The sequence below is a fragment of the Centroberyx affinis genome, unplaced genomic scaffold (genome assembly GCF_046629955.1).
Source record: "Centroberyx affinis isolate AG114_WGS23_722 - 3 ecotype Tasmania unplaced genomic scaffold, CSIRO-AGI_Caff_v1 ptg002383l_1, whole genome shotgun sequence".
NCBI lineage: Eukaryota > Metazoa > Chordata > Actinopteri > Beryciformes > Berycidae > Centroberyx > Centroberyx affinis.
In genome coordinates this window covers 77,610-93,684 of record NW_027280639.1, presented here as the reverse complement: position 1 = coordinate 93,684, position 16,075 = coordinate 77,610, and the positions used below count along the sequence as shown (strand labels likewise).

At 43.8% G+C, this 16,075-nt stretch overlaps 2 protein-coding genes across 4 annotated transcripts; one reads left to right on the top strand and one right to left on the bottom strand.

Moving 5' to 3' along the window:
- The first annotated feature begins 165 nt into the window (after positions 1–165).
- mapk7 (mitogen-activated protein kinase 7) lies at positions 166–6,849 on the top strand. 3 transcript variants are annotated; one of them, XM_071533581.1, is made up of 8 exons: positions 166–241; positions 1,222–1,508; positions 1,678–1,843; positions 2,968–4,538; positions 4,649–5,459; positions 5,517–5,781; positions 6,087–6,214; positions 6,494–6,849. In XM_071533581.1, exons 2-8 carry the CDS (start codon positions 1,226–1,228, stop codon positions 6,639–6,641), a joined length of 3,372 nt encoding a protein of 1,123 aa, XP_071389682.1. In that variant the 5' UTR covers positions 166–241; positions 1,222–1,225; the 3' UTR covers positions 6,642–6,849. The 3 variants fall into 3 exon arrangements, with proteins under 3 accessions (XP_071389682.1, XP_071389681.1, XP_071389680.1); XM_071533580.1 differs by having other exon boundaries at positions 2,968–4,535; positions 4,649–5,781; XM_071533579.1 differs by having other exon boundaries at positions 4,649–5,781.
- Positions 6,850–7,265: 416 nt separating this feature from the next.
- LOC139656092 (serine protease 33) lies at positions 7,266–10,941 on the bottom strand. The gene is made up of 6 exons (XM_071533582.1): positions 10,545–10,941; positions 10,237–10,349; positions 9,947–10,026; positions 9,184–9,455; positions 8,046–8,206; positions 7,266–7,807 (listed from the first exon to the last, which is right to left on the bottom strand). Exons 1-6 carry the CDS (start codon positions 10,588–10,590, stop codon positions 7,550–7,552), a joined length of 930 nt encoding a protein of 309 aa, XP_071389683.1. The 5' UTR covers positions 10,591–10,941; the 3' UTR covers positions 7,266–7,549.
- Between the last annotated feature and the right edge of the window lie 5,134 nt (positions 10,942–16,075).

Below are 16,075 nucleotides of genomic sequence, written 5' to 3'. Positions count from 1 at the left end.
ACTGCGTCTGCACCACCCAAAAAAAAAAAAAAGAGCATGACGTCTGCTGTAATGTCCCGCCTTTCGTGACGTTGTGCCTTGCTATTGGACGGTCGCTCTGATTCCAGAACGGCCGGTTGGCTAGCGACATGGCATTCAAAGCGCAACACGGAACAGTACGAGGAAGTAGAAGGCAAAAACAAGAAACAACCATGCTATCCCAGGATTTAAACTAATGCGGCTATTGTGGTTGACTTACCAGGTGAATGCCTATTTCGCTACTTAGAGGCACGTCTGTGTGCTATCAAAGTTTAGTTTATTTAACAGAGAAAGACACTTTACCGTCATACCTTCCTAGAAAGCTAGAGGTCCAGGTAACTAGCCTCCGCCCCTGTGTACAGCGGTGGGCTAGTTACGTCTTTATTGTGCAGTCTAGTCTCATTTAAATGACTCTGTGGCCTACAAGCCTGTTCCTCAAAGACAACTGATCGTAGATTTGTTTTCTGCCTACCTTTTAAGGAGTCAGACTCTGTGGTTTGACTGTAAGCTGTGGGTTTTTGGCTCCTACTAGGCCTAACGTTATCAATGCTGCATTATTCTGGGCAGCGTGTAAACCGCGCAGGGTCAGAAACCGCTTGACCAGACCTCACCTCTGCTGTCTCCATATTTGCGTCTATCATCAACATATCAGCACATTTTAAAATACCTTTCCCTATACAACATGGTTTACTGAATCAATCGCAAAAAAATGCAATATTACTGTTGTTAAATTAATGAAACAATAGGTCTGCAAAGTTGCAGCTGAATAGTTGGGTATTATGCTCAAATGACCTGTGACTGACTAAATTTGCTCTCAAGAAAGAAACCTGTAGCTGTTCCTGTGGCAGTGATCTCAATAATACACTGAGGAAAAGGCTTTTCTATGCAATGAACCTGAAGCAAGTTTTAAAATACATTTGGCTGACAAAGACCAAAAGAATAAATGCAATGCTGCCTGTTTGATTTAGATCAGTGGTTCTCAACTCTGGTCCTTTTGGCCAAGAATACTGCTGGTTTTCTATTTTGCCATTTTTTTCCATTCTAATCAGGGACTATTTAAAGCTGGGATGACAGGTAAATGCAATTAACTAGCTGGCAGAATAGAAAACCAGCAGCACTGAGGGCCTCAAGGACTGGAGTCAGGAACCAAAGATTTCGATGAGACCAATATATCTCTCTCACTTTGCTATTCATTCTTTACAGAGTCATGTCAACCAAGGAGGTGGGAGAAGGTAAAAATGCTCAACCTGTGGCCATGTCAACACAAGTAATGGCCACTGACATAAGCAGAGAAAACAACAACCATCATGCTGCAGCGGTGGAGGCGGCAGGCGGCACCACAGAGACCAGCACAGCAGCCAAGAACCTGGCTCTGCTTAAAGCTCACTCCCTGGACGTGACCTTCGAGGTCGGTGAGGAGTACGATGTTATAGAAACCATCGGCACAGGGGCCTACGGCGTCGTTTCATCTGCCAGGAGACGGGACAATGGTAAGGCTGCTTTGATGAAGAAATAACACATGCATATTCAATTATGTGTGTACTACAATGCTGAGTGATGGATGTAGAAATTCCTCTTCAGTTAGTATCGTCATCCAAACTCAATTGTTGACCCCTGTCTTGCTGTGTTTTTCCACTGTTGTGTATTTACACTTCACAGGCCAGCAGGTGGCGATAAAGAAGATCTCAAATGCTTTTGAAGTGCTAACAAATGCCAAACGCACATTGCGAGAGCTGAAGATTCTCAAGCACTTCAAACATGACAACATCATCGCCATCAAAGACATCCTACAGCCCAACCTTCCTCACTCTGCCTTCAAGTCTGTGTACGTACAGCCTCTGTATAGTTATTCTCATATTATCCATCATGGCTACTGATGTACAAACAGGGTTCCTACTCAGGTCTGGAAAAGTATGGAAATTGACTTTGATAATTTACATGTCTTGAAACCTTTGAGAATTGTACAAAAAGTGTGGAAAGTGTCAATCCAGTTAACACACAACACACTTTATCTGGATCTAAACCCTGATATTTTTCTGATATTAATGTGAGCTATAACATGATTATGTTGTACTTAAACAGCTATGACACACACAAGTTGTGCTACTGTGATCAGCTGTGTTTCTTTAGGGGAGAGATGTCTGATCTGCAAGCCACTTTCCTATAGTGTCACACCTAGAGACAAGATTTTGAAATGTCAAATTAAGTGTTCTTTTCACAAAGATAAATAATTTATTGATGCTTCTCAATCCATGGTAAAATTTCAAAGATATACAAATGCTTAAAATCTTACAAACAGCCTTTTAAGTGGCATGATCTAATCAGAATTTATTATGCTTTATTATTATGAGTCAAGAACAAGTTGATTTGCTTGTATTTTTGTTAGGTCTAAAATTTTGTCATGTACAAAAGCCAATTATTATCCAAACCTCAAAGGAATAGAGTTCATTCAGAAGATTCATGTTTGGAAGTTCAGTGAAGCCAGTTCTTATTTATATTAGCTGCAATGCATTATGGAACTCATACAGTGTAATTTGCTGTTACAAATATTATTTGATATGTCTGTAAGAAGTCCAATGCTATGCACTATTACTAGAATATTTTTTTTGCATGGCCACATTTATTGTTCACAGTTCAGTTAATCGGTAAAGTAAAATGTCTGCTGGCCAAAAAGTAAAAAATTGAAGCAAATTCCACTGGACTTAAAATGAAGAGTTGAATACATTTCTCCACTCATCCGAAAGGCTTCATGAGTGACGAAACGTCTTCAACTCTTAATTTTAAGTCCAGTGGATTTTGTTTATATTTTTTTGGACAGTTTACTACCTGGATGACTGAAATGAATCTACACAGATAAAATGTCTGCTGTTACTATTCGCAAATTATTCAAATTGCTAATTATTTTACTGTATTCAACCCATCTCACTTTTCCCCCGTGCTTTTGTGTAGATATGTGGTACTGGACCTAATGGAGAGTGACCTGCACCAAATCATACACTCTGGCCAGCCGCTAACCCCAGAACACACACGCTACTTTCTGTACCAGCTTCTCCGCGGCCTTAAGTACGTGCACTCAGCCAACGTCATCCACCGTGACCTCAAACCCTCCAACCTGTTGGTGAACGAGAACTGTGAGCTGAAAATTGGGGACTTTGGCATGGCGAGGGGTCTCAGTTCACACCCTGAGGAGTCTCGTTCCTTTATGACTGAGTATGTGGCAACGCGATGGTACCGCGCTCCAGAGCTCATGCTTTCCCTGCAGCACTACAGTTTGGCCATTGACTTGTGGTCCGTGGGTTGCATCTTTGCTGAGATGCTGGGGCGTAAACAGCTTTTTCCCGGGAAGCACTATGTCCACCAGCTCCAGCTCATTTTGTCCGTGCTTGGCACTCCTCCCGAGGGTTTGATCGGAGCTATTGGGGCTGACAGAGTGCGCTCCTATGTTCAGAGTCTTCCATCACGGGCCCCTGTGCCCCTGGCCAAACTGTATCCACAGGCTGAGCCAGAGGCGTTGGACCTGCTGGGGGCCATGCTGCGCTTTGACCCTCGTGAGCGAATTGATGTGACACAAGCACTGGAGCATCCTTACCTGGACAAGTACCACGACCCGGATGATGAGCCCATCTGCGTGCCGGCTTTTGACTTTGAATTTGACAAGCTTCCAATGAACAGGGAACAAATTAAAGAGGCAATCCTGGTGGAGATCCAGGACTTTCATCAAAAGAAACAGAGCGGTCGTCAAAGACTCCAGTTCAGGCCCTTGCCAAGGGTGAATGGTGGAGCTGGAGGAGTGCAGAGCAGCAGCCAGCGTGTTGCTCAGGCCTCGACTGTAAACCTGACCAAATCAACATTGGTTCCCTTGGCACAACTCTCCCAAGCAACACAGCGTCAGGCACAGCAAGTGATAGAAGTTAAATCTCAACAGCAACAGCAGGACAGTGCCATCCACACACCAGCAGAAGGGAGCCAGCCATTTACAAATCAAATGCCAACCTTTAACAAGCAGTCCACATCCCTTTTAGAAGTTACCCCACCCCATGTGACCCATAATTTGCCTCTCCTGACTAAGAGCGAGAGTGGCCCGGTTGATGTGGACATGCCCAGTGCCAACTCTGATGGTGGTCAGCCAGAGACTATAGATCTAACAACGCCAGTCTCTAGCCAGGATGCTCCATCAGAAGCAATGAGAGACAGTGAGGGACAGGAGCAGCTGCCCAACAGCCAGGCTCCTCTGACTCAGGCCGCCAAGCGCCAGTCCATGACCCAGGCTCCCACCTCCATGCCTGCAACACCAGCACAGACCATGACACCCCTCCCGACCACGGTGCCTTCTCTTTCTCTCTCCCAGGCACAAGCCCAGTCATTATCTCAGTCCCTTTCTCAGTCTCTGTCCAAGGGCACCAGGGCCCCACCAGGTGTGGGAGAGGGAACCAGAAAAGAAGGAGCAATTTCAGAGGATACTAAAGCAGCACTTAAAGCAGCCCTATTGAAATCGGCTCTCAGAAATAAAGCCAGATGTGGTAGGTTAAAAAAATGTTTCTCTAGTATTTAGAAAGGTTTGACATGTGCATGCTGTTGATATGTTAAGTCAAAAGAATATTTATAGCCTAATTTGATGTGTTCCTTGCAGACGGAGGCACCTCTGCGCTGGGGATGGATATCGGCGCAGGAGGAAGTATATCGTCCTCCCTGTCTTCTCTTCCAGAGTTGCGTCGACCTGTTACAGCCCAGGAGCGTCAAAGAGAAAGAGAGGAGAAAAGAAGGAAGAGGCAGGAACGAGCGAGGGAGAGGGAGAGGAAAATGAAGGAGAAGGAGAGAAGAGAGGGCAAGCATGGGGACTCACTGGGCGGAGTCCTACTGAGCGACAACGACAAAAGCCTGTTGGAACGCTGGAAAAAGATGATGGGAGGCTGCAATGACAAATCTCACACGCCTAATAACGATGGAGCAAAGACTAAGGATTGTAATGTGAACTCACGCCATGGTGTAGCTATGAGTGACAACACCCAAGTAGCAATGAGCAAGAAAACAGACAAGGAGGCAGGGAAGATTCAGTCTCATGAACAGTTGATTCCTCAAGTTAAACCTAACCTGCCTGGCTTGTTTCAGCCTCCCAGCACCCAGGGATCATTGCCTTTCTCCATGAGCCAGACGAAGCCACCAGCAGATATAGGGGTTGTTGCTGTGAGCGGAGGAATAGATATAATGACGGCCACTAGCGGCTTTGTCAAAAACAACACGCTTAAACCGCACGACGAGAGTGGGGGGCAAAGTGGTTTCAACTGTTTGGGGAATTGGAGTGGGCAGCAAGTAGAGGCAAGGCCACTGCAGCAAACACAACCAAACAGATCGCCCCAGCCCCCACCGACAAGCTTTCTTCAGCCCCAGCTCCAACCTCAAAGTCAACCTCACTCCCGGCCACAGCCTAACCCTCAACCTCAGTCTCAGCTGCTTCCCCTGGAGACTTTTTTGACTAAAGCCCCAACACTAACCACCAGAGAGACAAATGGAAACGTGGATGTCGAAGGCCAAAATAACCTGAACTCCCACCCTAACCCGTCAACTGCAAGTCCTGGGCCTATGGAGAAGCTGTGTCCCTCCATAGGAGAGAAATCTGGACCCCAGACAGCAAACCCTCTCTGTGGGGCCTTAGGGATCCCATCTCAGCCTCATCCCAGTTTGGGATTCACAGACACTGGACAGCCAGGGCCTTCCATCGCCCCGGACATTCACACAGTAACACTGCAGCTCTCAAAGTCACAGGTGCGTCTCAGGTTTCTTTTGATGTGCTTTGTGCCTTCCTCTTACTGTTTTCTATTGTCTAACAAGCTACAGGTGTTAATGGAATGAGCAGTGCAGTTCCTCCTGTTATTACAACTGATTGTTTTGTTCCTTTTATTTTACAGCGCTTTGTAACTTTAAGAGTGCCACTACACAAAAATAACTTGTTCTGTTCCTGTACGCATTTTCAACCTTAAATGGAAATGTCACAACCTCCTGCTTGCCTTGAACTGAGCTAAATGATACTAGGTTCAGTTAACCCATTGTTTCCCCATTTCCCTTGTCAGGTAGAGGATGTTTTACCCCCGGTGTTCTCGGTCACCCCTAAAGGCAGCGGGGCTGGGTACGGTGTGGGCTTCGACTTGGATGATCTTCTCAACCAGTCTCTCACAGACCTCCAGCACTCTGACCTCAGGTGAGGTTTAAATGCAGCATCAGTTTCCTTTGAGATTCCTGGAAAAATCATTGCTTCTCTGTAGTCTCAAACTGTAAACAGTCATATCATATATCAAAAATTGTAAAATGTCTGAAAATCAAACTAGTTTTTCCTCGAGTCCTGAAAAGCGGACTGAAGAGATACAAGGTTTTTCCAGGACAGCAGCAATTTTGACTTCTAGATACAAGCATTACTGAGTATTATCAAACAAAAAAGCTCCACTCTTAAGGCTTTTTGTGTTTTCTTCTCCTCCATCAGTTACGACTCGGCCCCCCTCTCTGCCTCCCTCTTATCTGATTGGATTGAGGTTCACCGCATGACTCAAGCTGATCTGGAGTCACTTCAGCAGGAGTTACAGCTGGGGTCTCCCATGATCCTCTCTGATACCATTCCCCCTGACACCTGACTCTTCTCTTTCCTGTTTCCTAGAATTAAAAAAGAACAAAAAAAAGCAACAACAGAACACTTGGATTTGTGCATCTTTTAGATTGTTTTTAGCATGAACCTTGAGTAATGACTGATCAAATTAATTTAACTGCTACCTTTTTTACTAGGCACTACCCAAGTATTTTCTACCATTATGTCATGCTGCGCTTTCTTTTTAATAAAGTAAACTGAGTCACCACCTGTCTTTGTCTATGGATATGTAGTGGACTACAATAAAATCAGGATGTGTCATGTAAGCCTACATAAGTTGCTTATAGAAATTAAGGCTAACTAAAGGCATTTATTTTCAAAATAGTAAGATTTTAAAAGGATGGAATAATTAGAATTTCTGAAATGTTAAGTAATATCATGGCTATATTTCAGAATTAGTATTTATAGTTTATAGTTACAAGGTGAGCAAATATTAGCATTGGATATAAAGGATTTAAGAAACGACACCAAGAGCAAACCTGAAGAAGCAATTTCTCATGGAATCATAACATGATACCGGAAATACTGTTTCAAGATCAGGTAACAAAGGTTGAATAGGACAGAGCTGAAATAAAGAGTCAAATTAATAGTTTATTTCAATTACAGAAGGCAATTTATTTACATCATAATTATGATTCAAAAGACACCTATAAAAAACACTGAATCAAATAAAGTAGATCATAATGCTAAATTTTCATAGTGCTAAAACAAGATTATATTACATTTCATGTACAATATGGCTTTACATGCATGTCAAATACAAGTAGTAGCCTATAGCAATGTTTTTTCTAATTTGATTCACTATTCAGGACCACACTGGACTAAAGCCAGACCTTAAGATAGGTCCTCTCCTTCATTTGGCAAGGTTTGGTTTCTACCTTCAGTTTTCAAAGTGTCCTATCTCAGCAGCAGCATCATCAGTAGAGTGGTCAGAGAGCTGAGCAGCACAGCTGCCCTCCCAGACCAGTTTGGATTAGCGCGGCCATACAGCCGGATCTCTGGGACCGTGCTGCGGATGAAGTCTGAGAAGGCGGATACTTTGGCATAAACCCCTGGCTGGTTGGGCTGAGCACAGTCCAGTCCAAAACTCACCACCCCAGCCTGCACCCAGGTCCCGTTCACCATCTGGCAGACAAGGGGCCCTCCTGAGTCACCCTGAATAAGAAAAGACAACGACACAAAGACTCAGGTTTAGTTATCACTTACTGGAACATAACAGTGTTCTCTGTTTTGCAAAATAATGCATTATGTAGTAGCAGACTAAGTAAATGTATATGTTTATGACAACTGATAATTTTTTTTTTACTCTGATGAAAATGTGCTTGTATACACACCGTCAGGATTGTGTTTGAAAATGTAAACACAGTAGCGCACACAGCTGATACAACAGTACCTGGCAGGAGTCCTTTCCGCCCTCCTGGTATCCAGCACAGATCATGTCAAACAGGATATCCAACGTCTCCGACGGGTGCAGCCGGTACATCTCCTGACAAGAAGTCTGGGAGATGATTGGCACCTGCACTTCCTGCAGGGTCCCCACTCCTGGTAGAGAGACTAAGAGGGAGAGGAGAACGGACAGAGGATGAAGAGCGGAAAGAATATGGAAATTTCCAAAGCTAAATTGGCCAGTAGATGCTAGAAATTCCCAACTGCTATCCAGTATGATACACAAGATCATAAATGGCCCCCCAAGTATGCTGCAAATTATTTTACGATGGCTGAGACACACGGACAGCACTAGACCAAGCACACTAGCTAACTTGAGCCTTTTTACGCACAAGTCCATTATGGGCAAGATTTCATACTTGTATACTGGAGCAATGGAGTGGAATAAATTGCCACTTACCATTGAAAATATCCACAATGCACTGCTCTTTAAGGTTAGAATTAAAGAGATTTCCAGAGAGCATCCCCTTGTAAAACCCGCCTATTCCCTGCCCTAGAATGCTTCCATTAATCGCTTGTGAATTATAATAAAAATATACTGCAAGTCATTCACAATTTATTTGAGTTGTATGTGGTCTTGCGCTTGACACCTGTCATCGCCTTGAAGGAACAACAACAAGGACCATGATGGGAAAAAGTCCAGGATTTTTTCATAATATTCTTTATCGTTTTTCTTCACATGCATAAAGTATATGCCTTTGCATTTTAAATTAGAAAGAAAGAAAGAAAGATTAAATTGAAGGATAGCCAGCATTCTTGAAAAATGAATGAGCTATATAATAACTGATGAAGGCAATATAGCCGAAACATATTCATTGCGACTGCTGAATAAAAGACACAGTTGATTCATTTTTCAAGAGCACTAGCTATTCTTCCCCTTTTTGCAAATGTTTGAAAACTTACTGTGTGTTTCTTTGGATTTTGAGTTGAGCACCTCCAGACTCTGTTTATATGCAGAATAAAAACAAAGGTCCAGGACACATAATTTCACAAATAGATGTCCTTAAAGACACCTATATACTAAATGTGCCAAACCCTCATTTTTACGCTGCATGAGTGAAGTGACAGAATTGGTCAAGTCTCACCTTCATTCCGGATGTTTCCCCAGCCGGTGACGTAGCACGGCATGCCACCTGGGAACAGGGTGTCAGAGTTGGGCAGACAGATGGGACGGACGCGATCAGACCAGGTGACCGGGCTGGACAGCCGCACCAGCGCCATGTCCGATCCCTGGTGAGGCTCCACGTAATCAGACGGGATCACCACCCTGCTCACAGAGTGCGTCGACTGGTACGGGTTGAAGCCGTTCAGCTGGTAGCGGCCTGCGTAGATGATGTAGGAGCCCACGTCGAACGGACTGAAAGAAAAACAAATGAAAACCGCTAGGCTGGAGATTAGTGTGGATTTGAAATGTGAAACCTATACTATGGGCTACATTTCTAGTAACAAAAGATAATGCATTGGGTTGTGTTTGTTTGTGCCAAGCAGGTGCTCCTTTGAATGGACTTGATATGAAACATGAACGTTCACCACATTGTAGAGAAAATCACTTTCAAAGCCTTTATACAGTGAATTGGCATGCAAATGATTTGAGAAGAAGTGACTCATGTTTATCAAAAAACAAGACAATGTACAAGGAGATATCTCATATACATTATTCTGACTGGAGAGATCATTCTTCTGAGGGGTTTTACAAAACAATTACAGTGTCCATTGGCAGTGCTAAAAATTCACTGAAACGACTCCGATGGCTCACAGAAGAGGCAGAGAGCCTCTGAATTTGTGCTCATTAGTGAGTCAACAAGCTGATTAAAAACCTCCTTCTCTGATGGAGGAGAGGACACTTACTTGGGGAAACAGTGAGCGGCTGAGAGGACCCAGTACTCAGAGATGATGGAGCCTCCGCAGACGTGGCCACTGCTCTTTGTCTGGAAAGAGAGGGGAGAAAGAGAGTGAATCACTTCGGCATCACAGGCAAATTCCTCACTCAGCAGGTCAGCTTGATGACCAAGACCTAGACCACACACACACACACACACACACACACACTAATAACTACTCGAAGGTAATACCAGGCATGATTAGATGCCATGGGTGAAGGGGTAGAAAGATTTCACTGTGCATTCCTGGCGAATTACCTGAATATCCACTTGCCATGGCCAGGCCCCGTCTGAAGCATCCATCCCTCCCACAATCCTGTTCTCCACAAGTGGTGGTCGGCCACATTCTTGGGCATGACAAGCCAAAAAACCTGAATGTACACCAAATTAGATTAGAATGATACTGTCCACTGTAATAAAATTAATTTTCAGCCCCGAAAATTCAATTTTATTACAGTTTATGGAATATACAAACATGTTTAACAGGCCGACAAAGAAAATACACAACATTTATAACATGGCGAGCTCGAGCGGCGAGATGGTGGGCAACGCCTGATAACACTCACCTGTTATACTCCAGAAAATGGCGTGAAAGTTTGATTTCGGCGACATTCTGCGAGGTTTCACGACACAAAAATCCCTTCGCTGCCTATTTTAGAAACAAGATTCAGCTCACTTTGTCTCTGAAACTTTGTTCTAGTCTCGAAAAACGGTGTGAATGTCTCTGAACATCGTCTGGATTCACCAAGGTAACTTTAGGAAAGGCCAGCCGCTACAACAATAACTACTTTGTCTGATGTCCGGACAATCTGACTGACCGAGGTCTTCAAGCGGTTTATAGAAATAAATAAATAGAAAAAAAGGTAATTATGTTTTTACCACCGGTCCGTGCCTTTTTTTCTCGTCGACAAAAATCGCGTTGGGAGTCCAAGTTTTGTTAGGTATCGGTGAAATCCCAGAAGAGGTTTCGGACCTCTATCAATAGGCCACCTGTGTACCTGCTCGTCTGCAGCCAATCAAAACTCAGGTCCCGCCCACCTGAGCCAACGAAATTATTGGAATGTAGCCGTGGACAATTCCGACGCAGGTAAACTGGCGTTTTTCAGATTAACAACACTATTTTCATGGTAGTTCGCTGTCCCGTCCGCTCATCAAGTTTCTACCGAGTTTTTAGGTTTGCAGCTCCTATGCATTTTCTCATTGTAGCTCCGCGACATCCCACACATCCCAAACATTAAGCACTGATAGTGCTATTAAATCAAAAGGTGGGTATGACCTCCAGTCGCTGAACAACCATCGATAAACAAAACTAATTAGAATATTACCACAAAAGCATGATTTTCTGTTTTTGTTTTTTTCCCTTAAAAGATATCATCCTCATAACTTACATCAGTTTGATTCTAACTACTATAATGTAGGCCTAGGCTATGAATTCAAGGAAGTAAAGCCTAAAAATGTGGGTAAATTGATTTTTAGCGGGATTCACTCTCCATTACGTCCCCGAGGATAAGGATATTCCCATGTTCCTTGCCCCTTCTTTAAGTGGATGAACTGGTTTAACAGGGAACAAGGGAATAAACAAGGGAGTGTTCCTATGGACAAGGTAAACACTATCTCAATCTGACACAGTTAGTGAAGAAATCCAGGTTTAGCCCATATAAAATGCTTTGCCAAATATATGACTTATTATCAGTCTTATAATGATGTTGATTCAGCCCAAGTCAAAGATCAAACACTGACCTAAACCGTGTATGTGTGTTTATGTCTGTGTGTGTGTGTTTCTGTACTGTATGTGTGTGTGACAAATCATTTCACCGGATTATGTAAGCCTGCTGTTTCCAGTGGCAAATATTTTGAACGTTCACATGTTTTTGGCTCGATTGTGGAACACGCACCTGTCTCAGTGAATTGGTCCAAATTCCCTTTCACAAATTGTGCAAAGACTCCCTGTGTGTCCCACATCTAGACTGTGGATATGTTGCCATTTTTTTGTTTATATGACAACAAATGTTTATTTCCTTCTGTCTGTCTATAAAACTGTCTGTCTGTCTGTCTCTCTCTCTCTCTCTCTCTCTCTCCCTCTCTCTCTCTCTCTCTCTCTCTCTCCTCCCCTCCCTCCCTCCCTGCCTCCCTCCTCCCTCCCTCCATGCCCCAGGCGGTGTGTCTAGTTTCACAGAGCAATTGAAGGTGACAGGGACAGAGAGAGAGGGAGAGGGAGGGAGGGACAGAGGGAGGACACATCACAGTATCGCCCGGGGCTACACAACAGCAGAGGAAGAGCGAGAGAGATGGAGGGACAAAGAGAAAAAGGAGAGAGAGAGAGAGAGAGAGAGAGCGAGAGAGGGGAGAGAGACACTCAGGAAAGGACTAATAGGGAATTCCACAAACAGGTAAAAAAAAAAATAAAGTTACACAGAAAGAGCTGAAATCAGTGTATGTGTGATTGTGGCACATGCTCTCGCCTATAGGTCAACTGATATTCACTTTAACACTAACATTGTCTTTTTGTGTGCGGTTCCCCACCACTTTGGCCCTCTCAGTCATAATATATGAATGCATTATAGGGATCTAGTCCGTAAGAGCAAGTAAGAGCAATTATAATGCACTCCCGTTTGTTTTTATTTTAAGGACTTGATGAATATTTGTCGTGGCATTGTTACCATGGCGACTGCCCCCCCCCCCCCCCTTCCCTTTTCCCTTCCCCCCTTCAGCACTAAAAAAGCAAGGGATGGCGAGAGAGAGAGAGACAGAGAGAGAGAGAGAGAGAGAGAGAGAGGGAGGGAGAGAGAGAGAGAGAGAGAGGTGACAGGAATGAACTAACAAGATCCAAAAAAAAAAGCATGTCCTGGAGCTACATGAATCTTTGCAGTGAAGCACGCGCCGTCACACACACACACACACACACTCTCTCTCTCTCTCACACACACACACACACACACACACATGCTCTCACACACACACACACACATGCTCACACACACACGCACATTATTGCACTCAGCACATAGGGATCACATAGGTTAAGCCACATTCCAACAACTGGAACACAAACAAGATGCAACTATGACTTCTAAAAAAAGGAAAAGACAAAGAGTAACCAACTAGAAAATAGAGGGGGGGGGGGGGGGACTAATACCATCTTTCTGGATTGAATTTGAAATAAACCAAACAATCTGTTCTGTTTCTCAACTTTCCTTCACTTTTCTTTCCCGTCCTTTTCCTGCTCTTACTCCTTTTACCTTTGAACTTGTCAAGTCCTTTCCTTTCTCCTAGGCACGTCTTGGAGGAAAGTAAGAGAGAGAGAGAGAGAGAGAGAGAGAGAGAGGGAGGGAGAGAGAGAGCAATGGGGGGCAGCGGGGAAAGAATAGGAGCGTATGAAAGAGAGAGGGAGCGACAGAGAGAAAGGGAGCGCAAAGTCTTGCCAACCGGAAATAAAACAAGCTGGCACCCTCCCCATCCCCAAGGCCCTACACCCACCCAAAGTCACATACTTCCTCTTCATTCCCTCTCTCTGTCTCTCCCTCTCTCTCTCTCTCTTCTCCCTCCCTTCCTCCATCTTTCTCTCTCTCTCTCTCTCTCTTTCTGTCTTGCTCTCTCTCTCCCTTCCGCTGCAAAGAGATATATTTATACCCCCGGTTCCACTCTGCTCTAGCTCTTTGACTCCACCATACATACCGTCATACCTGCGTCATTACTTACGCCTCACATCAGACCCTGTATCCATTGCCAAGGGTTTCTGTATGATGCTGCTTTAAGGCGCTTTAGGGCCAGACAATGCCTCGGTTGTTGTCCCACAGCTTTAAGCGCAGTGTGTTATAGTAGAGAACAATACCTTTGCAGTCGGAGAACAATACCTTTGTGCTCGGTGGAAAAAGCTCCTCAACCTCTCTGCATTTGTTTTACCCCTTGTGTTAAAAGCCCAAATCAGATTGTGGTTTGCATTGAATTCCTTCGATTGGCAGTGGGTTGAATGAACTTTACCTCCCCCACCCACAACATCATTACAGCTTTGTAGACTTATTTCACCCATTGTTGCGATTTAATTTAAGGGAGATTAAGTAATATAACCCCCCAGCAGTTAAATAAGCCCATGTGGCCATGATATCAATTACCTGATCGAGAATAAAACAAGTAGCACAAGTTAAAGCCAATCAGTTGGAAAGGCTGCTCTTGTAAAATAGTTTCTGAAAGTGATACAGTGTAAAGCATAATTTATTTTGCTAATAGTATGATTTTCTTTACATTTAACATTCCTATAATATCAGTGAGTCAATTAGATTGACAAATCAATAGAATAATGTGCTATTAAGCCTAATATTATTACTCATCTTTATCTAATAAATGTTGTTTCTGTTTCTGTGTTCAGTTACTCACATGTAACATTTTAAAATAGCACATTTATTTCTTACCCAAATTTGCTTATCCACAATGAAATTTCTAAGCTTTATCAAAGTTGTAAAGAACAAATTTATGCAGTGACACTTTAGGTATCACAATGAGGATCAACGAAAATTAGCCTGTACAAGTGTGAACATTCAATTAGAGTGTCAGTCGCCTGCTTGCACGTGCCAAAAACGAATACACTCCACTGCCTATTGCGCTCAATATTGATGTGCAATTTATGGCTAAAATTGAATTCCATCATCTATTTATCATCCACTATCTCTCCATTATCAGTGCTTTATGCCCTACTCTCTCGGCCTCCCCTCCTCCTCTCGCTGGCATTAAGTTCAAACTTGACACTGATGTTGACTCACTTTGTCACCCCTCGCTGGCTCCCTCTCTCTCATCGTCCCTCTCTCTCTCTCTCTCTCTCTCTCTCTCTCTCTCTCTCTCTCTCTCTCTCTCTCTCTATCCATCGCTTAGAGGACAAGAGTGCCCGCAGACGCATTTCTCTCCAGAGCACCCCCCCTCCCTCTTTCACTCTCTCTCACCCTGTCTAACTCTCTCCATCTCTCTCCTACTCTCTCCTTTACACACACAGTATTGTCAACAAAGCCGGAGAACAAGGGACGCGGGGGGAACAGGGGAATAAAGGTGTACAAAGAAGAGTGATACGTCGGACTACGCTCCCTTTTACTTTGACACTTGGTAAGTTTGCAAATTTCAGCCTTTGTAACATCTTAAGAGCATTTATGTACATCTTTCTATGCTTAGATCACTTTTTTTAACGTGGACTTCATGAGAGGCTTTGGGATCGATGATAAGTTACTGTGCTACCAGTTAGACACATAACACTCACAAAATAATTCCTGCAGCGTAATTGAGAATTAGATATGCTTGAGATTGGGCGACTTCATCCAAATGAAAAGCAAGTCTGACCTTTGACATTGTGCTGCTGCAGTAAAATTGTCTCAATATTGACCCATACCTTTGCATGCCTTTCCCCAAAGTGAATTTTTAGGACATTGTAGGATAAGATAAGAGGAGAATAGCTTCCATTCATCTTGCATTATGAACTTAAGCTTCACATGTTTATTCAGGCAGATAATGCTGTTTATGGAAATACTTTGTACTAAAACAGGGAAACACCTAATGTACTAAATAAGTAGAGCGCGAGGTGAGCTTCGTCATGGTGTTTGATGAAAATCCTGGTTCATTAAATCGTTGTGTGTGTGTGTGTGTGTGTTTATGCCTGTTTGTGGGTACATGTAAGCGTGCTTGTGTGTCTTTTTGTGCATATGTGTGCTTGCACGCATGCTTGGGGTTACCAGCAAAGATAGAGCTAAAAGCAAGTAGCATAATAAATGTCATGGCTTTCAGAGTGGGTTCTAATGTACCTTGGCTCCCTGTGGTATACTAGCATACCAATGTATAACACACACGCGTTACGACAGCGGGCATGTAACTAACTCCATTTCTGTCTGTCATCATGAGGCTAATTCACCACAATGCCGACCATGTGTGAACTCATGCGATCTCAACCCCTCCTTCTTCTCTCCGCTCCTTCCCCAGCTCTCCCAGGAGGAAGGATAGAAGGATAGAACGGGGGGGGGGAGAGAGAGAGAGGAGCCGAAGGTGACAAAAAAAGAAGAAGAAGGGTGGACACGCACGGGCCTCTTGTATTTCTCTTCATGGTGGTTTGGACACTCGTATT

What these genes read in the sequence shown, in the direction of transcription:
- mapk7 (XM_071533579.1), top strand. Translation starts at nt 1,226, where the DNA reads ATGTCAACCAAGGAGGTGGGAGAAGGTAAAAATGCTCAACCTGTGGCC. An exon ending in TGCCAGGAGACGGGACAATG is followed by an intron (nt 1,509 to 1,677) that starts GTAAGGCTGCTT and finishes TACACTTCACAG; the next exon opens with GCCAGCAGGTGGCGATAAAG. An exon ending in CTCCAGCACTCTGACCTCAG is followed by an intron (nt 6,215 to 6,493) that starts GTGAGGTTTAAA and finishes CTCCTCCATCAG; the next exon opens with TTACGACTCGGCCCCCCTCT.
- LOC139656092 (XM_071533582.1), bottom strand. Translation starts at nt 10,590, where the DNA reads ATGTCGCCGAAATCAAACTTTCACGCCATTTTCTGGAGTATAACAG. An exon ending in GCCGCTCACTGTTTCCCCAA is followed by an intron (nt 9,456 to 9,946) that starts GTAAGTGTCCTC and finishes TTTTTCTTTCAG; the next exon opens with TCCGTTCGACGTGGGCTCCT. An exon ending in GGGAAACATCCGGAATGAAG is followed by an intron (nt 8,207 to 9,183) that starts GTGAGACTTGAC and finishes TCTCCCTCTTAG; the next exon opens with TCTCTCTACCAGGAGTGGGG.